At 48.8% G+C, this 25,792-nt stretch overlaps 1 protein-coding gene and 1 pseudogene across 19 annotated transcripts in view; one reads left to right on the top strand and one right to left on the bottom strand.

Moving 5' to 3' along the window:
- Positions 1 to 3,474: 3,474 nt before the first annotated feature.
- Positions 3,475 to 25,792, bottom strand: part of Rnf41 (ring finger protein 41) — a 28,980-nt gene continuing 6,662 nt past the window's right edge. For 4 of the 19 annotated variants that reach the window (XM_076553989.1, XM_006987335.4, XM_042263514.2 and 1 more), the window contains 5 exons: positions 13,316 to 13,428; positions 7,895 to 8,166; positions 6,864 to 6,999; positions 6,402 to 6,505; positions 3,475 to 5,605 (listed from right to left, as the gene is read on the bottom strand). In XM_076553989.1, the coding sequence (XP_076410104.1) occupies positions 5,254 to 5,605; positions 6,402 to 6,505; positions 6,864 to 6,999; positions 7,895 to 8,166; positions 13,316 to 13,405 (954 nt within the window). In that variant the 5' untranslated portion in view covers positions 13,406 to 13,428 and the 3' untranslated portion in view covers positions 3,475 to 5,253. Of the gene's footprint in view, positions 5,606 to 6,401; positions 6,506 to 6,863; positions 7,000 to 7,894; positions 8,167 to 13,315; positions 13,429 to 23,492; positions 23,593 to 25,792 lie in introns of all 19 variants that reach the window. The other 15 variants (XM_006987337.4, XM_076553993.1, XM_076553991.1 and 12 more) reach the window with 10 other exon arrangements.
- Positions 19,620 to 19,714, top strand: LOC121823854 (U6 spliceosomal RNA; annotated as a pseudogene).

Here is a 25,792-nt window from a genome sequence, read left to right on the forward strand (position 1 = left end):
CCAGACTGGGGAGCGCTCCTGCCAGGAGAACCAACATTCCACTGAACCAGAAGCTCAGAGTCCCCCCTGGCCACTCTGGGCTTTGGATGTCCTCACCATCAGGCTAAGAAGGGAACAGCAGTGTGAGGTGACAGATCCATGTTACCACGAGGAAACTGGCTGGCTTCTCCACAATGGAGAAGGATTATGTCTGGAGTGCAGGAGATCTTTTAGGGTATCTCTTGGTGCAACCATGTCCTGTGATTAAAGTCAGAGGGAAACTACAGTCTAATCCAGGCAGGATGACAAAGGGCACCGATCCCTCAGGAATGAAGGGATGGGTCACTCCTGAAGGAAAAGAGCCAAGACTTACTGAAGTGCTTGTTGAAGGTAGAGGAGATACAGAATGGGTAGTCAAGGAAGGTAGCTATAAATACCAGCTAAGGCCACATGACCAGTTACAGAAATTAGGATTATAGTTGACATGTTTCTGTCCAATTCTGTTACAAATGTGTGTACTGGCTAGTTTTATGTCAACTTATAGCATTATAGGAGCTGAGGGAGCCTCAACCGAGAAAATGCCTCCATAAATGTGGGACTAGAGGCAAGCCTGTAGGGCATTTTCTTTGTGCGTGATGTGTGTGTGTGTGGGGAAGACAGCCCATTGTGGGTGGTGCCATCCCTGGGTTTATTAAGAAAGCAGGCTGAACAAGCCATGGGGAGCAAGCCAGTAAGCAGCACCCCTCCACGGCCTCTGCATCAGCTCCTGCCTCCAGGTTCCCATCCTGACTTCCTTCAAAGATGAACAGTGATGTGGGAGTATAAGACAAATAAACTCTCCCCACTCCCAAGTTGCTTTATTATGATGTTTCATCACAGCAATAATAACCCTGACTAAAACAATGTGTTTGTATAGATATTTGTGTTTTCTTTCTTCTGGCTTTTCAAAACAGGGTTTCTCTGTGTACCCTTGGCTGTTCTAGAACTCACTCTGTTGACCAGGCTGGCCTCGAACTCAACATCAACAGATCTGCTTGTCTCTGCCTCCCAGGTGCTGGGATTAAAGGTGATTTCTACCACACTGTCTGGATTTATCATGTAATGTAGCATCAATTAAGATGATATCACTGGTTCTCATATTTACATTACCAAGAAAAGTATTCTAGAATTTATAATGTGTTCGCAGTTGTATGAGGGGTAGTTATATTGTGTCAGGCATAATCATGACATGGTTATTGTTTCCATTTAGAAAGTAAGCATGACATTGGAGACCTGGTGGTATGTCAAGGTGACAAGGGGTGGACATGAACGGCTGTTCTTGGTTGTCAACTTGACTACATCTGGAATTAACTAAAACCCAAGTGGCTCAGTGCATCTGTGAAGGATTTCTTTTCTTTTATTAAGTCATTTGAAGTGCGAAGACCCACGTTTAATCTGGATCTTTTGAGGTGGGAAGATAAACCTTTAATCTGGGTCATATCTTTTAGTGGCAGTCTATGTAAAGGACATGGAACAAGCAAGCTCTTGTTCTTGGCCTGCTTGCTCTCGCTGGCAAGGTCATTCTTTCGCTGGCACTAGGGCCTACTTCTTCAGGATTCCAGCACATACTGAAGAGCAGATGAGAGATCCAGCCTCAATGAACAACTTCTGGATTCCTGGACCTTACGTTGGTGGACAGCCATTGTTAGACTAGCTGGACCACAGCCTGTGAGCCACTCTGATAAATCTTCTTTCTATCTATCATCTACCTATCTACTTATTTATTGATCTATCAATTCATTATATAAGTTGTGTTCCTCTAGAGAACCATGACTAATAAAAAGACCCTTGTCTTAAAAAATAAAAGTCTATGGAGCGTGTGTGGTGGCAAAGACAGGCAGAGATCTCAGAGTTCAAGGCTACAGCAAGTTCCCGGCAAGCCAGTCAAGGTTACACAGTGAGAACCTGTCTTTAAAGAAACTGTCTAGCCTAAAGATCAGGCACCATTCAAGATATTCAAAATTAACTGCTGGGGATGGAGAGATGGCTCAGCGGCTAAGAGTACTGGCTCCTCTTTCAGAGGATCCAGGTTCAATCCCAGCACCCACATGGTAGCTCACAACCCCTTACATTTCCAGTCCTAGGAGACCAAATAGTCTTCTGCTCTTCTTAGACACCAGGCATGCATGTGGTACAGACACATATGCAAGTAAACACGCATACACATGAGATTAAAAATCAAACAAAACCTGCTTCAAGGTGAAAAGGAGGGAAGAGCCTCTGTGCAGACGGCTCAACACTTCCCATCAGGTTCTGTGCAGACTCAGTAAAAGAATGGCCTTCCCCAACGACGTGTCAGGGGGGCTCCATTAGATTCACATTAGCTTCGTGACAAAGGGTCATCAAACTTAAAATAGCGTTGAGGGACAGAGAGAAGGCTCAGTGGTTAAGAGCACTGGCTGCTCTTTCGTAGGACCTGGGTTCAAACCCAAGCACCCACATGGCGGCTCACAACCAACTATCTGTGACTCCAGATAAATGGGATCCAAAGCCCTCTTTCTGGACTCTATGGGCAATAACCATGCATGTGGTGTACACACACACACACACACACACACACACACACACACACACACACACACACACACATAAATACATACAGGCGAAACACTCGTACATATCATCTTAAAAAATACACATACACACTCTTGGTGGTTTCTCACGGTAGGGAGAAGGTAGTAACAAACATGTTTAGCAAAATTGTGTGAGCACATGTTTAACATGTGTGTGCCCACCCTAGTTTCCAGGGGGTCAGAAGAGGATGCTGGGTGTCCTGTTTATTACTCTTGACTCATCCCCCAACTTTTTTTTTTTTTTTTTTTTTTTTTCAAGACAGGGTTTTTCTGTGTAGCCCTGGCTGTCCTGGATCTCTGTAGACCAGGCTGGCCTCGAACTCACAGAGATCCGCCTGCCTCTGCCTCCCGAGTGCTGGGGTTAAAGATGTGTGCCACCACTGTCTGGTTGTTAGACATTCTTGACCATGCTCAGTTTTTATGCAGCTGCTGGGATTTGAACGCAGACCTTTATGCTTGTGCAGCAAGAATTCTTACCTCCAGAGCCGTCTCCCCGGCCCAGGAAAGTCCTCGTCAGGTTTGAAGCAGCAGGATGGCTGTTTCAGGATCCTTCCCTACATTTGTGCCAGGAGACCCCAGGGGGCAGAAGCTTCCCCACTTGTAGTAGGCTTCTAGATGGAGGGTGCTTGCTGGAAAAAGCAGTGCCAGCAAGTCTTCTGGAGTGTTCCCCAAATGCAGAAGCACTGAGGAAAACAGAATTCAGGCGAAAGGCACACTCCAAAGAGAACGCCGAGAGATCACCGGAGGCAGGAGGGCACAGGACACAAAGCATGTGATGTATGCGCCAGACAGAAGTCAGGGTCAGGCACATCACCAAGCAAAGACGACGGGCAATTACCATGAGAGGTCAAAGCACAGAAGGATTCTACATCGGGGCGTGATCGAGGACTTAGAGCTGAGTGACAGATTTATTAGTGCGTGAACACCAGGACAGCACAGACAGTACAACCAGAGAAGGGCAGAGACACCGGAGCAGACGCCGGACGCTCTGCCTCCTCACTCACCGGAGAGGAAGGAAGGGACAGTGTGGGCAGAGGAGCGAGGAAATGCAGTAACCGACAAAATATAGCAGCCTTTTCAAATTCCTGAGCACAGCGCCCTGGAGCTGGAACATCCGACTTTCCCTCATGGTCCTCAACTACCTAGACCAACAGCCGGCCTGGAATGAAACTCCCCAAGAGAAGCTGGTATACAGTGAGGGGAGCCCTGACGCACCAACCCACCCCAGCCTGTGCTTCCCAAGCCATCAATCACAGCCACCACTTCTCGCTGACTCCACCAGTCACCGCAGGGGTCCAGCAGTGACCCAGAGAGCCCTGATGGACCCCAAGCCCCTAGATGGACTTGGGTTAGGCAGTGTATTCAACCTGTTTTTGGAGACATATCTAATTTGTATCCCATTTGAAGGTTAGAGCCCAGATAAACAGAAGTTTCCTCAGGAAACATGAGAAGAGTTGCCTTCAAAATGCATATGGCCAATTCTAGGGTTTCAGGAGGAGACCGAGAGGGCGGCAGCAAACTTCTTCACGGGGCAGGGGCACTGGTGCTGGCCCGCCACAGCCGAAGTTCCTGTCTCAGGTGGGGTGATGGAGGGGAGGGTCGGAGCAGGTATCAGAGCAAAGACTGCCGAAAAGCAAACAGAAAACAGATCCTACCCAGCCCCACCCTACCCAGAATCCCCACAATAGGAACAGCAGAAGAAAGGCTTTAAGTTTTGATTTTTTTCTTTTTTCCTTTCTTTAAAAAAAAAAAAGTAAATAAATTAAATCGCCAACAGTGTGGCCAGGCTGGAGAGTAGGATAACCATAACCAGGCCATCCTATGAAAACAAAATTGGGTAACAGCAGGGGTCTGTGACTCGCGCAATATGAACCAACAATGCTGAAGGAAATCAAACTAACTACAATCACAGGGCTGGAGAGGGGCCGACGCAGGTCCCCCGGGCACGCCACACGAGGCTGCGCCTATCCTAGTCAGCAGAGCCAGACAGCAGCTTCCTGCTGAGTGTACGAACCCCAGCTCAGTCTCACCGCACCCAGCCCTGCCCTAATTATGAAAAAGTGTAGGAAAGAGTCCAAACGGGCACCTCAGTGCCCAACCCGCACACCCAGCAAGGCCTGCACCTCCCGGGCGGGCTGCCACGGGATGTGCTTGGCACAGAGGTCCAATCTTCCCCAAGAGCTGTCAGTGATGGCCAGGTCCTGACCTCGCTGGTTACTAAGAGGTTGTGGGCACACCCTTAGCACTTCTGCTGGATGTCTGCGTGGAGTCAGCAAGCCTGCCTGCCCCGATTCCCTGGTTTTGGAAGAGAGGGACAATTAGAGATTCCTCACTCCACCCTGATCCTCTGGGGAAAACAAATTTCTTTGTGCTTTCTGAAAATATTTGGGAACCGGGGATCTCAGGCAGGGGAATACAGAGGTGGGGTTTCTTTCTCCACCCCCTTCACAGACATGGTGGGGGAAGGAATATGGCCAAGGGCAGGACTGGGTTCACCTGCTGGAAGGCTGAGCAAAGCGCCCCAGGTCCTTTGCGCCACCAGAGCAGGGAGTGTGTGTGGCTCAACTACCCGTGGCACAAGGGCAGCGGGACACTCAGGGCTCGGCGGCCGGAGCAATGGGGTTTTCCAATTCTACCTCTTCCTAACAGCCATTGTGCGCCCTCAGATCTCCTCCACACCGTGTGCAAAGATCATGACGAGCCCTGGCTCCTGCACCATGTCATCGCCCATGTGCTGGTTCTCGCAGGCCATCACCACAACAGCCTGCTTGCCAGGGATGCGCTTGGCCACGTAGTTCTCATAGTAGCGCCGGTTCATCTGTCTGGTCTCGAGTGTGGCCAGGCCCTGGGGCCAGCTGCGCTCGTGGGCGTTCTCAATCAGCTCGTTGACAATCGAGGCCGGGCAGCCGCTCTCCACCAGGGAGCGCTTGATGACGGCCTGGAGCACAGCGTCAGGGGTGGAGATCATCCCTCCCCAGCGGGTCACTCTTGCTGGCTGTAAGGAGTTCACCCACCTGTGTAGAGGGGTTGGGATGGTCATTCCAGCTCATGCCTTTCTCTGCTTTGGCTTTTTCTCCCAACAGAAATGACCCCCCCCTCGGTGGGACAACTGACTTTCTTTCCAGCATTGGTCCAGAAAACCCAACTCTTTCCCGACTTGGTCCCGTCCAGGTCACATCACTCGCCATATTCAATCCCACAGGTCTGGACTGCTGTTCTTTGAAATCTCAGTGCCCAGCAGACTGCACTAACTGTTCACCCAGGGTGTGCTGAATGAAGAAGTGTGTCCTCCACACTCACAGCTCAGCCTGTCGACTACACAGGCCTCCCACACATCACATCCTTGTTCAGTTGCTGCATTTCAGATACTTTCCCTGGACACACTCTGCCTCTCCTCTGGTGGTTTGTTTTTTGTTTTTCGAGATGGGGTTTCTCTGTGTAGCCCTGGCTGTCCTGGAACTCACTCTGTAGACCAGGCTGGCCTTGAACTCACAGAGATCCGCCTGCCTCTGTCTTCTGAGTGCTGGGACTAACGGCGTGCGCCTCCACAGCCCGGCTCCTCTGGGTTTTAAGTTACCCCTTTTGGTCCCAAGTACCCCTCAGCTAACTGAGAAACTGCATTCTCGGGCAGGATTCCTCCTCCACCACCCTAATGAACAAGAGATCCATACTGGAACTGAGGGGTTGCCTTTCTTTCCGCCCTGTCCTCACCCACAGTGGCCTGCCCGATTTCTCTTAGTGCCCCTTCTCGGCCACTCCCCTGCTCCTCCTCCCCGGGGCCTCGGGGCCAGGACGTGGAGAGACACTCACTCGAGGATCTCGTTGTACTCGATCGTCTCCTCCAGGTTCTGAAGGTTGGGGTTGACGCTGCGGATTGCACGCATATACGCCTTCAGCAGCTGGATGTCTCGCTTCTGTTGGGTGGAAGGAGAACCAGAGGGGACAGGTAAGCCAAACAGCAGATCTGAGAAGGAGGGTGCCTGGGAGAGCTGAGGAACAGGTACTACACGTTTCTCTGGGAAGACAGGGGGATGAATGCCCTCTCACTCCAGCTGTCTCCCCAGGACTCGGGGAAGGAAGAGAGGACAGCCCCAACCGACTCTCCACTGAGCTGCAGGCGAGCATCTGCTCATCCGGGCTGCAGACGAGGACCCAGGACGAGGCATCACGGTAGTGCTTGTGACGGGCAGGAGGAGGTTTGCAGAAGGGTGGGCACGACCCCTCGTTTTCCACGACCCCTCGTTTTCCACGACCCCTCGTTTTCCGGCCCACCTGTTCTGCCAGCTGGTGCTTGTGCTCGGCGGACGTCTTCTCCAGTTCTGCGATTCGAGTCTGCTGCTGCTGCACCACGGAGCGCAGGTGCTTAATGCAGTTGTGGTTTGGCAGCTCATCTTTGGGCATCTCCAGGCTGCAGTCCAGAGTGGGACAAGAGCGAACAGGCTATTCAACAGGACGTGTGGGCTAACGGCTTATGCCGTGACAGAACGCTGCTGAGCGAGCTTTCGGCTACTCACACGTCTACCAGTCCTTTCAGGCCTTCCTCTCTTCGCTCTCTTCTCCCAAACATGCCACTGGCCTACACTGAACTTCCACCCTTCAAGACTTAGTGCTGTGGAGGACCCCACGAACACCTTAGGACAAGGTCTCATGTGGCCCAGACTGGCCTCCAACTGGTCCCAAGGATGACTTTGAACTTCTGATCTCCTGCCTCCACCTCCCAAGTGCTGGGATCACAGGTGACCACCATGCTGGCTCATGTGGTGTAGGGGACAGAACCAGCTTTGTGTATACAGGAAAGCAAGCCTTCTACCAACTGGGAGAAACACCCCCCACCCCCACCCCCCACCGCTGTCCTCCTGAGCCTTTCAGAGCCAGCCAATTCTTAGGATGCTGTTCTAAAGTAAGAGGGAAGTTGCTGTGTCCTGTCGGGCTGCTCTGCTGGATTCTACCTGCACACGGACTCCTCCTTCTGCGGAGTCCGGGATCACTGTCCCAGGTACTAGTGTTTAATCAAATACTTCCCACCTCCCACAGACAGAAAATAGGGCACCAGGGAACACGAGAGGCTGGAAACCGGAGCAGGCAGCCTGACAAAGAGCGAGCACACTGGACTGGAGAAAGAAGTCCAGTGCCTCCATCTTCAGTGTTATCAGAGGCCACTGGGTTGCTGCCCTCTTTATTTTAACAATGCCAGAGCAAGATGACCGTAGCTGGGAAGTGAGATCTCCTTCCGGGCAGGGAGCCGAGAAGGTCGCAGTGCCCGCTGTCTGCGGGGTGTGGATGGGGTGGAGGGGGCGTCTCACCCACAGCCCTGCTCGCAGGTCACGGGCCGCTTCGGATTGTGCTCGCAGTCGCTGAGGTGGGACGTGAGGTTGTCGAGCCGGACGACGGCACTGCAGCCGAACACGGCGTTGTCACATGCGATCTGCAGCTTTGACAGCATGTTCCGCATGATCCGAGGCACCGGGCGCAGGTGGGCGACCGTGACAACGCTGCGGTCTACCGGACACGTCTGCTGCTGAGAGAACCATTGGGTGATGCAGGCGTTGCAGAAAGCATGCTCACAGTGAGGAGCCTGGAAGGGCAGGAGGGGCAGAAGGGACACAAGGGGTTAACAGGAGCGAGAGCCTGGATCTGATAACGACGACGAAGCCAATCGAGCCTCCGAGCAGATTCTAGGACCAGAGGTCAGGGGTCAGGGTTCATGGGGTCATGGTAAATTATAGATCTATTTTGGGCAGGGCATTTTTGGGTCAGGCATAAGACTTAACTTCCTGTGCTCAAGGGTACAAGTGAGTCGTGAGACAAGACAGACAAGCAAAGGTTACGCAACAGTAAGAGACACAGACGACACTCCAGGACACTGGAGAAGTTAGTCACTACCTGCTGACAGGGCCGCACACACAGTCACTCCTAAGTAAGTCCAGAGGGAGGGAGAGGTGAGCTCTTTCCAGGCAAGGCTGGCCACAGCAGATCCTTGCCGAGAGGAGTTTTATACACAGGTCTTGAAGAATGACTGGGATGCAGTTTAGAGGGCAAAGCTTCACTAACCATAGCAGAAACGGCAGAGTACAAGAGCCGGGCGGCGGCGGCGGCGCACGCCTTTAATCCCAGCACTCGGGAGACAGAGGCAGAGGCAGGTGGATCTCTGAGGCCAGCCTGGGCTACAGAGTGAGTTTTAGAAACCTATCTTGGAAAACCAAGGGAAAAAAATAAAGAGTGTAAGAGCTGTTCACGGCAATGCACGTCCGCAGTGCACGGGCTGGGGCGGAAGTCTCGCGAGCGCCCGCCCTAGATGGGAAAACAAGTGGAGCTGGCAGCGACTCAGCCGTTAAAGCATTTGCCACCAAGCCCGACAAACTGAGGTTGATCCCTAGGACACACACAGCAAGAGGATCTCTGCAAACTGTCTGCTAAGTTCCAGGGACTGCGTGTGTATTCATGAGTACACGTACACACACACACACACACACACACACACACTGAATAAATAAGTAAATGTCCAAAAAAAAAAAAAAAAAAACAACCCAGGTGTGGTGGTGCACATCTGTAATCCCAGCTCTTGGGAACAGGGCAGGCAGATCTCTTAAAGTTCCATGCCAGCCTGGTCTACATAGTAAGATCTTGTCTCAACAAACAACTGCCCCCCCCCTCCCCCAACCCTCTAAACAACTCCACAGGGGCTGGAGAGACGTTAACAGCACTGGCTGCTTTTCCCAATGGCAGCTCACAACAGCCTCTAACTCCGTATTAGGGATCTGGCAGTTTCTTTTGACATCCTCGGAACCTAAATACATGTGGAATTCTCTCTCTCTATCTTACACACACACACACACATAAATAAAAATAAAAAATATTTTTAAAAATGAAAGAAAAACAAAATACCCAACAATAAAGCTAGTAGCCGGAGTCAGGAAAACTTGGAGAGAAGAGATTTCTCTGTGTCGACTCAAGTTCTCCTCTGGGGCTTGTCCTAACCTTTCCATGAGGTGCTGCCCGAGTCACAGTAACCGCTACACCTGGGCTCCTAAAGAGAACTAGCACTTTCAATGGATTGACACTGTCCTCAGTTTTAAGATCATGGGGGGGGGGGCGGCTCCCAGCACTCAGAAGGTAAAACTGAGGCAGGAAGGTCTCCAGGTCCAGACTAGTTGGATTCCATACCCATATTCTGTTTCAAAGACCAAAGCAGACCCTCCCCCTGACCCTCCCCCAAATAAAACATATATAAAGATGTGCTTTATTTCTTTGAGAAGGTTCCCTGGTCCCTGTGAAGACACTTTCTGGCACCTGGCAATGGGCAACAGTATCTAAGGCAGGTTAACTTCTGACGTATTGTGTGTATTTATTTGGGGTGTGTAAGTGCAAGTGCACATGAACCATGGAGCTTCTCCCCTTCCCCATGGGCTCCAGAGAGTAAACTCAGGTCGCCAGGCTTGTGCAGAATGTGCTTAACCACTGAGCCATCTCACGGGCTCAGGTTCCACTTTTTTTTTTTTTTTTTTTTTTTTTTTTGGTTTTTCGAGACAGGGTTTCTCTGCGTAGCTTTGCGCCTTTCCTGGAGCTCACTTGGTAGCCCAGCCTGGCCTCGAACTCACAGAGATCCACCTGGCTCTGCCTCCCGAGTGCTGGGATTAAAGGCATGCGCCACCACCGCCCGACTCAGGTTCCACTTTTTAGAGACCCCAAAACAGGCCTGGGAGGATGCCTCAGCAGGTGAAGGTGTTTGCAACCAAGCATGATGGAAGCAGAGAACCAGCGCCCACAGATTGACCTTTGACCTCCACATGTGTCATGGCACACTTGTGCCCATCCACATATATACACAAAACAATAAATAAATAGTAAGTGTAACATGTTCATTAAAAGGAAATCAAATAAACTAATAAAAAAGCTATCTGGGAACAAATACAATAAAAAATTAAACCCTCAGCATATATGATATTTCTCAAAACTTTTGCCCATGTTTTTTGAAGCAAAGTCACACGCAGACTATCCTGTCCTTGAAACAGCTATGTAGGGAAGGCTGACCCTGCACCTCTAAGTACCACCACACTTGGGTCATCTTTTTTTGTTTTTTGTTTTTTGTTTTTGTTTTTTCGAGACAGGGTTTCTCTGTGTATCCCTGGCTGTCCTGGATCTCGCTCTGTAGAGATCCGCCTGGCTCTGTGCTGGGATTACAGGCGTGCGCCACTGCCGCCCGGCACTCGAGGGTCATCTTAAAATCTAAACACACTGTCTAAGAAGGAAACCACACCCGAGGTCTGTCTGCTTTTCTCCATCTCTAGCTGCTAACCCATTTCAAGCTCCTGGCACATCCTCTCTGACCTAAATTATTAAGGATGCCTTCCAACTGGTTTCTCTTGTCTCTTATTATCCAGTCTACATTTATCAGTTAGAACGATCATTTCAAAGTGTGAACCAGGGCTGGGGATATAGCTCCGAGGTAGAAAACCTGCCTAACAGGAACACGACCAAAAAATGAAACAGAAAAGAGTGAGCTGAGCTCCTTCCTTCCTTCTCTAGTCACTTGCTTTCATCTGGGAGACACTAACCAGAGAGGGAGGGGCTGGAGAGAGGGCTCAGAGGACACAGGAGCTTGCCACCACGCTAATGACCCGAGTTCAATACCCAGGACTCATGTTCTGGGAAAAGAGAACTGGCTTCCACAAGTTGTCCTCTCGACTTGTGTGTTTGAGTACATAAACGCATGCACACATGCACACTCGCGCGTGCGCGCGCGCGCGCACACACACACACACACACACACACACATACACACTCTAAATGTAATTTTAAAATTAGATTTTTAAAGATTTAATTTGCATTTTAAAAATGTAATTAAATTACATTAGAAAATACTTTTAAATTGTTATTTGTTTATTCTTTGGTTTTTTGAGACAGGTTTTCTCTGTGTAGCCCTAGCTGGACTGGAACTTGCTTTGTAAACCAGGCTGGCCTCCAACTCACAGAGATCCACCTGTTTCTGCCTCTCAAGTCTTGGGATTAAAGGCGTGCGTCACCAGGCCCAGCTACTATTTTGATTTCTTTTAAAAATTATTATTTGTGTACAGAGTTGAGGGGCAGGGGAGAGGGCAGGGCAGGGGATTTTCCCACCATGGGATCCAGGCCCTGAACCCAGGTCCCGCTGGCCTGCCAAGCCTGTGCCCACCTGGCCATCCCACCAGCACACAAGGGCAGCATCCACACTGGCCTCCAATGTCAGGTCCTCCTGCTTTCCCCTGCCAGCCTATCTAACTTCATGAGCCACACCAGCCTGATCATTTTTTTACATTCACTTATTTTTATTTTTTGTGCATAAGTGTTTGCCAGCATGTCTCTGTCTATTCCCATGCTTTATCTTCTTAGAGGCCAGAAGAGAGCCATGGATTCCCTAGAACTGGAGTTACAGAGCTGTCTGTAGGTGCTGAGACTCAAACCCTGATCCTCTCAGTCAATGATCTTAACCACTGAGCATCTCTCCAGCTGCAGCTTGATCTCGTAATCATTTCAATGTATTACCCATTCATAATAAGTAAACAGTTCAGTGAGGGACAAGGGCACGCAGGCCCTTGGAAACACACCAACTATCACGGAGGCCACCTGCCTACTCCCTGAGGAGGTAAGCACTGGAGATGGGTGGGTGGCTGCTGACTTCGGGCTCACTAACAACCATTCATCTCTCAACAAGTGACTCGCTCGCCTTAAATACAGTGCCAGAAACAGACAATGCCCTGCCAAGGCCGGAGGGCAGGGCCCACCCTCTGACCTCCTGACACCACCAGACGGTCGATCCACACACATCTAATGTGCATTTACAGCAACAGACTACAAAGACATAGAAAAGGGTTCTGTTTCCGGCACTGAGAGCCACTGGAGCGGAGTCGGAACTTTATTCTGCTCAAATCTCTGCTCCTTTTGGTGGCTGAAAACTGGAGAGAACAGATCAACTCAAAGTCTCGAGGGAAGCCCCGGGAATTGTCTAAAAGTAGCAAATGGGATGACTTGAACTGGTGCGTCCTGGTTTGGAAAACTGTATTATCTCAGTTGGCCAAGTGGCAAAGGACGAATTGGTACTTGCAGAACGAGGGCACTCAGGCTCATGGAGGATGATGTCCCATGAATGTCACTGACAGTGATTAGCCTTACAGTTTGCCTGGCAATCCCCAGCTTCTCAAACTTGTCCCAGGAGAACACAAGTGACTCAGAGCCTGGTCCGGCTGGTAATGACCTATTGACCTGGCAGCTTTCACAACAAAAGGCAAAGTGTACGGCTACACCAAACCTTCCCAGTAGATCCCAGGAAGAAAGCAGAGCGCCCACTGTCATGTGAGACTAGAGCCCCAGGGAGGCAGCTGATGTCACAAAGCATCACAGACCAAGCGCAGCAAGAACTGATCCAGAAAGTCCAGAAGGTCAGTCACAGACAGAACACAGACCTTAAGTTCTTAGAAGAAAAGCAACTACCGAGCCACTGTGGGAAGGAACAAGAGCTGATTACTGTAGACCACACATATCTCCGTGACCTCGGGGTATCTGAACCCAACTCCAGAGCGTCATGATTTTTCTTGTAACCACAAAGTCTCCTCTGTACCAAAGCTCTACCGGGGGCAGGAGTGGGAGACGGCCACAGGGACTCTCCTAGGAGTCCCCTCCTAAGAGTGTTTTTGGCAATTCTACTGCCATCGGCTGTCCCCACCACGCCGGCACTCAGAGCCACTCACCTGCACCGGCTCCTCCAAGACTCCACTGCAGATGGGGCAGATAAGGTCCTCGTCAACATCCCCCTGGAAACGTGTTACATCATACCCCATGTCTCATCACTGAGACCCAGGTCCTGAAAGCAGGAACAGGAAAAAGAGGTCACTTCAGAACAGGCCACATCTGTGTGGTCAAAGCATCACTTACTGCCTCAATCCCTTCTCTTATCCAACAGACATTCTCTGGGAATCTAGAATCTGCCAGGCATGTGAGGAATAAATCCAGGTGGGAGCAGACAGTACGTAAGCATGCACATAAATCACAATGCAATCGAAGTGTCAGCGGAGGCTTATAAGGACAGGGCTCCTAACCCAGGCTGTTAGAAGGGAGGGTCCTCGGGGCAGTAAGAGCCAGCTGGGTGTAAGACTGGGACAGCAGAGCATTAGGCCCAGATGGGCTCAGAGGAAGGCTGGCCTGAGGGGTACCAAGAACTGTCAAGACACAAGTCTGAACAGACAAGCAAGGGCCAGGCCACCAGGAATCCTATGTGGAATTTGGACTTTGTCACAAAGGCCATGAAAGGTCCCGATGACACTTCTCTTTTGTGGTGAGTGCTTGCCTATTGTACACAAGTCCCTGGATTCAATCATTAGCACCAAAAGCAACCTTTAATCCCAGCACTCAGGAATCAGAGGCAGACTCTGTGAGTTCGAGGCCAGCCTGGTCTACATAGTGAGTCGTAGGACAGCCAGGGCTACATAGTAAGCCCTTGTCTCAAAAAACCAAAACCAACCAACCAACAAACAAAAAAACCCACAGTGTCAACAGGGGAGAGACTGGAGACAAGAAAAAAACTATAGGTAGGCTTGTGATGGGGAGATGGATTCAGAAGAACAAGGACAGAGAACAGCAATGTCATGCCTTTAGCTTCTACAGGTCAGTGAACACTGTCTACGGCTTCTCTGTATCCACCAACCGGTGGGGTAATAGGGTCAAGAGTACTTGATCCTGGAGCAGCTGATGCATCAACCTGTGATACTCCTGAAGAGACGAGTCAGTTCTCAGGAACTTAGGGTCAGACCATCCAGTTACAGTTTTCTTATTTATCACTAGCGTGTAGGATAGGGCACACATGCCACAGTACATACATGTGGTGGTTTGAATAAGCACTGTGCCCTACAGGTTCAGGTATGTGAACACCTAGTTGCCAGCTGGCGGTATTCTTTGAGGACAGTCACACCCCATTTCCTGTTCTCTGCCTGCTCCTCTTCCTGCCAGCATGCCCAAGGCCTTCCCCACCGCCACGGACTCTCATCCTCTGGAACCCTGAGCCACAACAATCCCTTCCTCAAGTTGTTCTTGGTCATGGTATTTCATCACAGCGACAGAAAAGTAACTAGACAGTTATGTTTGGTAATTTACACCCTCCTGAGTTTTAAAAAAGTTTATATAGAAGCAAAATAGCATCTTAGCATCACCTAGGAAGTCCGTCAGGGAAGAATGAATTAAGGACAGAGCGTTGCAAGACTGTGTACTACACACCGTAACCCGGCACTCGGGAGGCAGAGGCAGGGGGATCACAGCAAGCCGAAGGCCAGCCTGCTCCACATGGTTCCAAGCTACAAACTACAGAGTGAGACTCTATCTCAGAACCAAACAAGAGGCTGGGGAGACAGCTCAGGAGGAAGAGTGTTCTAAGTGTGAGGACCACGCTGGGAGGCAGAGACGGGATCCCGGGGTGAGCTCCGAAGCTCAGTGAGAGATGTTGGCTCAGAAAATAAGGGGACAACGGGAAACACCGGTCTCTACACACATGCTCACATGCATGCACACACAGCAATCAAAGAGCCAGGCAAGGTTCATGCTTAACTCAGGAGGAGTGTCTGGCTGGCACATCCATGGCTGTTCAATCCTCAGCATAACAGAAACATGAAAATAACAGTTTGGCAAAAAAAAAAAAAAAAATCCTGCTCACTGCAGACTGGGGCATACATAACACAGTGGCAGACTGTTTGCCTAGAGTGTGTGGATTCAATGCCTGACACTACGAAAGGAAAACCTGTCTAGCATGTGCAGTGACACATTCCTTTATTCCTAGCACTTGAGAGCCTGAGGGAGGCGGCTTGCCACAAGTTCAAGGCCAGCCTGAGCTATACAGTGAGTTCTAGTCTACCCTGTATTACAGAGAGACCCATCATAGAAAAGAACAAGAACCACCTTCCTAACATACAGTGTGTGTATGTGTGTGAGTGTGTGTGTGTGTGTGTGTGTGTGTGTGTGTGTGTATAACCACTGTGCCTTTCCTGGAACTCGCTCTGTAGACCAGGCTGGCCTCAAATTCACTGAGATCCGCCTGCCTCTGCCTCCCAAGGGCTGGGATTAAAGGCGTGCGCCACCACTGCCCAGTCAAAATTCTTTTTTGTGGGTGGCCGTCTTGAACACTGTAGAATGTTAAGGACCTCCGATCTTTATCCACCAGAAGTCTATAGTATTTCCCAAATTGTGACAACCAGACACCTTTCCAGATACTGAGTGGAAGAAACTACCCTTGGTTGAGGACCACTGTCCTAGGAACCGATGAAGTCGGCATCCAGGGGCACGACACAGGCCTTCTGGCACAGATGAAAGAGCAGGAAGCAGAAGACAAGACAGTCTGCACCGGACACGGAGCGGTGAGTGTGGCTTGCCCAGCATGCGATAAGCCCCAGTTCAATCCCAACGCTGCTCAAAATAACAAAACCTCCAGAAACGGAAAACAGCTTGGTGCTGCATCATCCACACACTCGAGAGACAGAGGCAGGGGATCGTTAGTCTGCGGCCAGGCTGGGCTGCACTGTGTCAGTGAGATCTTAAGAAACAAAAAGCAGCCGGGTGGTGGTGGCGCACGCCTGTAATCCCAGCAAGAGGGTGAGAGTCAGAGCTAGACGGTCTGGCACACTCACTGTTACAGTTAGAATGAAGCCAAAGCTTTGGTGTCCACTGAGGGATTTCCTTTATGAACACAATTTGTGCGTTTTAACTTTTTATTTTGATGATTCCGACTTATACCCTTCATCCTGATTCTCAAAATATTTTTAAAATTGTATTTTATTTTATATGTTTGGGTGTTTTGCCTGCATGTATGTATGCACAGCACATGCATGCCTGGTGCCCATGGAGGCCAGAAGAGGGCACTGGATTCTTTGACTCCTTTGGAACTGGAGTTAGGGATGATTGTGAGTCACCAAGTGGGAGCTGGGAAACAAACCCAGATCCTCCGAAGCGCAGCCATTAACTGAGCCATCTTCCCAATCGATTCTCAAATTGTCACATTTATAAGTTTCTCTGTAAAAACACGTAAGTGGATGTATTTTAGCTGAGCATGGGGCCTCACACATGGTACACAGAACACATGCAGGCAAAACATCCACACCCCCCCCAAAAAAAAACCAGACATCTCTAGATGGAAAACTCTGAGAGTCATGTTTAGACTTGACACCTTCTAAACTTTCTTCTTTCACAGTTTCATACATTTTTCTCCTACCCTGGCAGCCCCCTCCCTACAAATCTCCTTCCCCTATTCATTCGTTTGTTTTGTTTAGTGTCCCACAGAGCTCTAGTACGGCTCTCTGTGTGACCTTCAGTTTGGGACGGCTCAGGCTCACCAGTGGACACACAACTAAACACTATGCCTTCCCAGCTGCTAAGAGATGGGCAAGTGGGACACTAAGCCCCGCCCCTCCTCAACGGACTGTTAGGAGGGTCTGGACGGCTGACACCTTTATCTCTAAACACTTTACCTCATATTTCCTGCAAAAAATATTCCTATATAAGGACAGTAAACTTACCAAAATAAAAAACTGATGCTAAAAGCTGGGGGTTGGAGATTTAGCTTAGTGGTAGAGTGCTTGCCTAGCAAGTACAAGGCCCTGGGTTCGATCCTCAGCTCTGGAGGGAAAAAAAAAGCTATTAACTGGCCAGGTGGTGGTGGCACATGCCTTTAGTCCCAGCACTCAGGAGGCAGAGCCAAGCAGATCTCTGTGAGTTTGAGGCCAGCCTGGGCTACAGAGTGAGTTCCAGGAAAGGCGCAAAGCTACACAGAGAAACCCTGTCTCGAAAAACCAAACAAGCAAGCAAGCAAACAAATAAATAAAATAAAATAAAATAAATAAAGTCCTTCAGCCCAGCAGTGGTGGCATACACATTAAAGTTCGAGGCCAGCCTGGTCTACAGAATGAGTTCCAGGACAGCCAGGGCTATACAGAGAAACCCTGTCTTGAAAAACAAAAACAAACAACAACAACAACAAAAATCTGGCCAGTAAAATAAGAACACCCTTGGGTTTGTCTGATATTTTCTCAAGACTAAACTATGGCTATTTGGGGCAAAATACCAGGGAAGTGATATGTGAACTCAGCAAAGGAGAGCAAAGAGCAGAACTGCTGGTCTGGACTGACCTCTGAGACACCATGTGGCACCTTAGCTTAAGGCTGGCTGCTAAATTTCCCTGCTTCGAGGTTACTACTTTTCCCTTGGTAATGAATGACCCCACAAAGAGATACTTTGAGTGTGCGCACACCTAAAGAATTCTATATAAGAAGCTGACATGAGCTGGGCATGGTGGCACACACCCTTTGAACCCGCCACTCAGGAGGAAGAGGCAGAGGGATCTCGGTTCGAGGCCAGTCTCACAGGTTTCACAGTGTTTCAGGAGACCCAGGAAGGGCCCGTATCGTGAGACCCTGTCTCAAAAGAAAAAAAAAAAAAAAAAAGAAAGAACTGACATGATCAATTTTCTGGGTTTTGTGTCTTGCTGGGGTTTTTGTTTGTTTGTTTGTTTTTAGTTTTTTTTTTTTTTTTTTTTTTTGATTTTTCGAGACAGGGTTTCTCTGTGTAGCTTTGTGCCTTTCCTGGGACTCACTTGGTAGCCCAGGCTGGCCTCGAACTAACAGAGATCCGCCTGCCTCTGCCTCCCAAGTGCTGGGATTAAAGGCGTGCGCCACCACCGCCCGGCTGTTTTTAGTTTTTTGAGACAATGTTTCTCTGTGTAGCCCTGGCTGTGCTGGAACTCACTATGTAGACCAGGCTGGCCTCAAACTCACAGAGATCTGCCTGCCTCTGCCTCCCGAGTGCTGGGACTAAGGGTGTGCACCACCACTGAAAGCTGTTTTGCTGTGTTTGTTTGTTTGTTTTTTTAAACCTGCACTGGTGTTCTGCCTGTATATCTGTATGAGGGTATTGGATCCTGGAGTTACAGACAGGTCTGAGCTGTCATATGGGTGCTGGGAATTGAACCCAGGTCCTGTTTGAGACAGGGTCTCAAGTAATACACAGGAGAGCTTTGAACTGGCTCTGTAGCAGATCACCTTGAACTCCTGATCGTCTTGCTTCTGCCTCCCAAGTGCCAGGGGTGTGGGCATGTGTTACCACGCACAGCAAGTGTTCTGGTTTTGTTGTTTCTAACTTGTAAGAGGGTATACGAAGGCAAACCTGCAAACAACTTCTGACCTCCTTCCTTCCCGTTCCCTGGTTAGGGCACTAAGCATACGCCAGCAGGCCTACTCCTGCAGTGCTGGGGGCTGGATCTGGGGTTTTGTCCAACTGAGGGAGCGACACTCCCAGGTCCTAAGCCTTGACTGCATTTTTGCATTCCCCTCATGACCGGAAGTCTGCACGGCCACCAGTTCTTCCTGATCAAACTGCTGCAGTTAAAGCGATGCCTTTTTGTTTTGTTTTTTAGCACACAAACAAATCTCTTTCCTGAAGGAGGTACAAGTTCTAGGGGATCAGATACCATCTTCTGTCCTCCTTGAGTACCACACTCACACATGGTACACAAACATACACTCAGGCAAAACACCCATACACACAAAATACTTTTTTTGTTCTGTGTTGTGTGGAACTCACTAAGTAGACCACAGAGATCCACCTGTCTCGGCTTAGGATTAAAAGTATACACCAGCCGGGCGGTGGTGGCACATGCCTTTAATCCCAGCACTTGGGAGGCAGAGGCAGGCGGATCTCTGTGAGTTCGAGGCCAGCCTGAGCTACCAAATGAGTTCCAGGAAAGGCGCAAAGCTACATAGAGAAACCCTGTCTCGAAAATCCAAAAAAAAAAAAAAAAAAAAAAAAAGTATACACTATTATGTCCAGTTAAAATAAATTTAAAACAGAAACAAAAAATAGCTCATGAAGTTGAGAGGGAAAGTGGAGGAACAGAGAGGAGCTGGAGGGAAACCTCTGTGTGTGTGTGTGTGTGTGTGTGTGTGTGTGTGTGTGATCAAAACACATTATATACACCTATGAAGTTCTCAAAAAAAACTATCAAGTTAGAAAAACTTACTTTTTATGCTCACTCTGGCAGCACATATACTAAAATTGGAACAATAAAGAGAAGATTAGCATAGCCTTGTGCAAGGACTTGTGAAAGTGTTTGTTTATTGTGAATGTGTGTGGATACAGTGTATATGTGTATGGAGGTCAGGGGTCAACATCAGCGTCTTTCCTCCTTCATTGTTTTTTAATTAATTAATTTTGTCTTTATGCGTACTGGTGTCTGACCTGTATGTCTGTCTGTGCACCACATGCATGCAGTACCCATTGGCCAGAAGAAGGTGCTGGATCTCCTGGATCTGGCCCTACAGGCAGTTGTGACCCACCACGTGGGTGCTGAGAAACACTGAGCCTCTTCAGCCCTTAAGTTTTTGGTTTTTGGTTTTTTCTGTTTTTTTGAGACAGAGTTTCCTGGTGTAGTTTTGGAGCCTGTCCTGGAACTCACTTGGTAGACCAGGCTGGCCTCGAACTCACAGAGATCCGCCTGCCTCTGCCTCCCGAGTGCTGGGATTAAAGGCATGCACCACCACCACCCAGCCAAGCCCTGAAGTTTTGAGAGAAGTTCTCTCAATGAACCTGGATGGCCAGCTCTCTTTGGATCCACCTGTCTGCCCCTGTGAGGCCCCAGGGTAACAGGCACCAGTTCAGTCATCCTGCCTGGCTTTGACATCAATACCAGAGATCTGAACTCAGGTCCTCAGGCTTGTCTGGTGGGCACCTTACTGATGGAGCCGTCTCCCAGCCCCAGATTTGGAAGACTTTAGTGTTTTTATTTTGTTTATTTTTGTATGTGCATGTATGTTTGCAGGCACATGCATACCATAGCTTGAGTGTAAAGGGCAAAGGACAACTTGTGGAAGTCGGTTCCTTCCAGCAGGTGGGCCCTGGTTTTGAACTCAGGTGGTCTGGCTTAGTGGTAGGTGCCTTTATACACTGAGCCATTTCACTAGCCCCAAGATTTTTAATTTTACTAGCTAGAGTGGTGTGGTGGCTCACACTTACAATCCAGCATTTGGGAAGCTGAGTCAGAGGACTGACATGAATCCCAAGCAAGCCCAGGGTATCAAGTCAGACCCTGCTTCAAAAGATGTCAAGTATTTAGGGCTAGGGATGTAGCTCGGTTGGCAGGGCGCTTGACCAGGATGCATCAAGACCCGAGTTTGATCCCCAACAGCACATAAGCCAGGCGTGGTGGTACACACCTGATCCCAGCACGTGGGTAGTGGGAACAAGATGAGAAGTTCAAGGCCACTCAGCTACAGAGCTTGAGGCCAGCCTGGACCACATGAGACACAGTCTTTAATTAAAAAGGGGGGGGGGGGCACTGGAGAAATGGCTCAGTGGTTAAGAGCACTGGCTGCTCTTCCAGAGGACCCGGGTTCAATTCCCAACACCCACATGGCAGCTCACAACTGTCTGTAACTCCAGTTCCAGGGGATCTGGCACCCTCACACCAATGCACATAAAATAAAATTAAAAAAAAAAAAAAAAAAAAAAAAAAAAGGAAATTTCCATTAAAAAAAAAAAAAAAAAAGGCTGGGTCCGAGGTCTACGCCTTTAACCCCTGCACTCAACAGTCAGATCTCTGTGAGTCTGAGACCAGCTTGGATCTACATACTGAGTTTCAGGCTAGCCAGGGCTACATAGTGACACCTGATCTCAAAAATAAAAATAACAATAAACCAACAAACAAATAGAATACCTGGGACTGGAGACTGGCTCAGAGTCTATTTCATCTTGCTCTTTCTTATAGAGGTCCAGAGCTGATTCCCAAGACCGACAGCAGGCTGTTCACAGCTGCCTGTGATTGCAGCTCCAGGGACCCACAGCCTCTACGGCCTTCACGGGCAGTGCGCGCGCGCGCACGCACACACACACACACACACACACACACACACACACACACACACACGTAAAAAAATCTAAATCTTTTAAAAATTAATTAAAATACATCTAAAATTTTTACTGGTGTGGGGGGGTACTGTTGAGATGGTTCAGTAGTTGAGACCACTTGCTGCTCTTGTAGAGGACCCAAGTTCTATTCCCAGCACCCACATGGCAGCTACCAACCACCTATAACCAGCTCTCTTCTGACTTCCACTGGCAGGGCATGCACACAGTGCACAGAAAAAGCCGTACATATAACATTTCGTAACCTCTAATATGTATGTCACATAGATACACAACAGCAGTTTAAATGTTAGAAAACTTACTGACATGTGTTCTATTGCTTTTTACCCTACCTTCCTACAATGATCATGGCTTGGGATTTTGTTTGTTTGTTTTTTGGGGGGAGGGGTTTTGTGTTTTGGGGAGAGGGGACGGGTCTCAGAGATCAAACACAGAACGATCATGTTTTGTTTATACTGATGAATGATGAAGCCAACATTTATTGAACTTTACTATGGGTTTGTCACGGTTTTAAGCACTTTTAGCACATTAACTAATCCTAGAACAACTCCATGAGGTGGACACTATCATTATTCACGTTCTAATGATGAGTAACAGAGGTACAAAACTTAAAAAGCTTGTCCAGAATCACCCGACAAACTGTGGTCAAACCAGATACAAGCCAGGCAGACTGCTCCAAGCCAAGCTTTCACCAGTGTGTCCCGCCGCGACTCACAGTGTGAAAAACGCGAGTGCACATAGTGTGTGTACTACAGGTCCGTCTATGCAGAAGCACCCTTTAAAAGTAACGCGTGCAGGGCTGGAGAGAGGGTTCAGGGGATAAAGGCACCTGAGGCAGCCTCATGACCTGAGTTTGATCCTTGGGAACCGACACTGTGAAGAGAGACAACGGATTTCTACAAGTCGTCCTCTGACCTCACACATGCACTATGACATATTGAGGACACGCCCACACATGCCCACACATGCCCACACATGCCCACACACACACACACACACACACACACACACACACACACACACACGCGCGCGCACACACTTTTTTCATGTAATAAGAAACCAACATGGTTTTAAAGGAAATCTAGACGTTAGAACTGTTTTAGCTCAGGTGTTACATATTTGAGGATTTATTTGTTTACTTAACTATTATCTTTCTGACTTGTTCTTTCCCCTGTGTATATGTGTTGTGTCTGTGTGTTTGCCATATGCACCTGTGTGTGCAGAGGAGGCTCCAGGTGGACCTTGGCCAAAGCCCAGTTCTCACACTCGCCGGTTGTACATCAAGGTCACACACACAGTCTCCCACGCCCTTTCTCTTAAGTGGCAACACAGAGTGGCTCATGCCTCTAATACTAGCACTTGAGAGGTAGAGGTGGGAGGATTCCAAGTTTGAGCTAATTTAGGCGACAAAACAAATTCCCAGACAGCCAGACTACATAGTAAGAGCTCCCTCCAGCTACTCAAAAAAGCCAAGCATGGTGGCGCACACCTTTAATCCCGGCACTTGAGAGGCAGAAGCAGGAGGACTTCTGTGAGTTCGAGGCCAGCCTGGGCTACAGAGTGAGACCGGTCTTAACTCCTGCCTATACCCTCCCCTGTGCTGAGATTACAGACATGCACCACCAAGTCTGGATCAAACCCGGGGCATCATGCATGCTGGGCAAGCATTCTAGCAGCTACACTTCATCCCCAGCCCCCAGCTTTGTATTTTCATTTTCAATCGCTGCTAGGCTAAAGTGTAGGTCAACAGTAGAACACCTGCCTGGTACATGGAAAGCTCTGGGCTCAAGCCCTAGCACAGAAGGAGGGAGGGAAGGAAGGGTAAGCTAATAACATCTTAAAAACACACAAATTACATGAGAATCTCATGCCCTCTAAAATAAACAGCATGGAACATCCTCTGTCTATACACAGACAGCCAGGGGAACAGAAAGCTTCTCACGGCTAAGGATTTTGCAGTCCCCTTGTGGTCCCTACCTATAAAGTCAGTCCTAACAGCCGGTGGAGATGCCAGGTGTGGGGTTTAGAATGTAGCTCCGAGGTAAAGCACTTGACTGGCATGCTCAGAGTCTCAGGTCTAAAACGGAACGGCAAAGTCAGGTGTGTCGGTGCACTCAGAGGCAGCGGCAGGTGGATCTTCTGTGAGTTCTAAACCAGCTTGGTCTATATACGGAGTTTCAGGACAGACAGGGCTACAAAATAGAAGGGCCCTATCTCAAAAAGCAAAAAAACTAGAAGCAGCATAGGCATGGTTATTTCTTTTTTTATTTTTTTTAAAATGTTTATTTATTATTAGCATGGTTTTTTGAGACGGGGTTTCTCTGTGTCGCTTTGTGCCTTTCCTGGATCTCGCTCTGTAGACCAGGCTGGCCTTGAACTCACAGAGACCCGCCTGCCTCTGCCTCCCGAGTGTTGGGGTTAAAGGCGTGCGCCACCACCGCCAGGCTCTGTATTTCTTTTTTTTAAGATGTGCTGGCTAGTTCTATGTCAACTTGACACAAGTTAGAATCATCAGAGAGGAAGGAACCTCAATTGAGAAAGTGCCTCCATAGATTGGGCTGAAGGCAAGCCTGTAAGGCATTTTCTTAATTAGTGATTGATATGGGGAGGGCCATCCCTGGACTGGTGGTCCTGAGTTCTATAAAAAAGCAGGCTGAACAAACCACGATGAGCAAGCCATTAAGCAGCTCTTTCCCACGGCCTCTGCATCAGCTCCTGCCTCCAGGTTCCTGCCCTGCTTGAGTTCCTGTCCTGACTTCCCAAGTGATGAACGGCGATGTGGAAGTACAGGCCCGTCCAATTTGCTTTTGGTCATGGTGTTTCACCACAGTAATAGTAATCCTACTCAAGAAAGAAATAGGTACCAGGATTATGGGGTATTTGACCATGTTGTTTTTGAGAGGACTGTGGACAGACTTTGGGACTTTGGGCTAGAAAAGCCATTGAGTTCAAAGCTTGGTGATCTGTTCTGTGGGCGCCTGGATGCTAAGAGCGCTAAGAGCAATGCAGGTGGGGTAGGACTGGCTTGCGCATCTGCAGAGGGAAGTTTGAGAGTCACGTGGTCAGTGCAGGTTTTAAGTTAAGAATCTGTGTTTCTGGTCAGCTAGGGCTGAAGAATCAGCCGTGATTAATAAAAGACCAGAACTACTAAAGTAAAACCTTTGCTTTACTGAGATAATGGACGCTGGTCAGCTGGAACAGAGAAACCAGCAGTGATTTAAGACAAGTCCAGACTCACTGAGGGTAAGTAGATCAGGCTGGCCTCAAACTCAGAGAAATTCACCCTGTCTCAAAGAGAAAAAGAAAAAAACACAACGAAGGTGCGTGCCACCATGCCCAGCTATTTCGAGGTTCTTAAGTCTGTTTCCAGATACGTAAAGCATGCACATGCATGCACACATGCTAAGACATGCACTAGAGGAGGTATTTTAACTCATGATTTATATTGTAAGGTAAACGCTGTCACTGCTCTTCACAAACGGAGAAGGGCAAGTGATGTGGTCTCCTCTGCCACTCCTCTCCACTCCACCCTCATTACAGCCCAGCCTCTGTTACTACAAAAGATCAGACACAGGCAAACGGCTCCCAAACCTGCCCTAGCCTAAGGAGACAGACAGGTCTTAGGAAGTTTAGCTGGTGAAGACCTCCCAGGTGCCCCCAGAACACGTCATCCTATCTCCCTGTCTCCAATGAATAAATCTAGAAAGAAGTGGCGTTCTTACATACAAAAATAACTCGAAATAACCTCATGTTAACTAATCCGTTTAAAATAACCAGTCTCTATTTCATTTGTTTTCTTCAGCTTTTCAAAGTCAAACTCTTGTGCTCACCCAGCAGGACACTTATTTTATGGAATGAAGAAGCCTGATTCAAGAACAGAAAACAAAGTATGGCGTTTAAGATGGGGCTGGGGAGGTGGCGCAGCAACCTGGGGTGCCTGCCATACAATCCTGGTAACCTGAGTTCAGTCCCAGGAATCCACACAAAGGTGGAAAGAGAGAAACAATCCCACAAAGTTGTTCTCTGACCTCCACAGGTGTGCCAAGGCACAGCCCACCGACCCCATCATGCACAGACACACTGATAATAACATAAATTAAAACAGCAACCACCACCACCGATTCTGAATCTGAGCCTTAGCTCTACTGCTATCCCCGACCAATATGCTATCCTGGGCCTCAGTTTCCTTACACCGTGTGACAGGAACATCCTGGCTATGCAATTTCCAAAGGGCTCTATGATTGAGAATATAAAATATAAATAAAAAACGGATATAT

This window comes from Peromyscus maniculatus, chromosome 18 (genome assembly GCF_049852395.1).
Source record: "Peromyscus maniculatus bairdii isolate BWxNUB_F1_BW_parent chromosome 18, HU_Pman_BW_mat_3.1, whole genome shotgun sequence".
Classification (NCBI taxonomy): domain Eukaryota; kingdom Metazoa; phylum Chordata; class Mammalia; order Rodentia; family Cricetidae; genus Peromyscus; species Peromyscus maniculatus.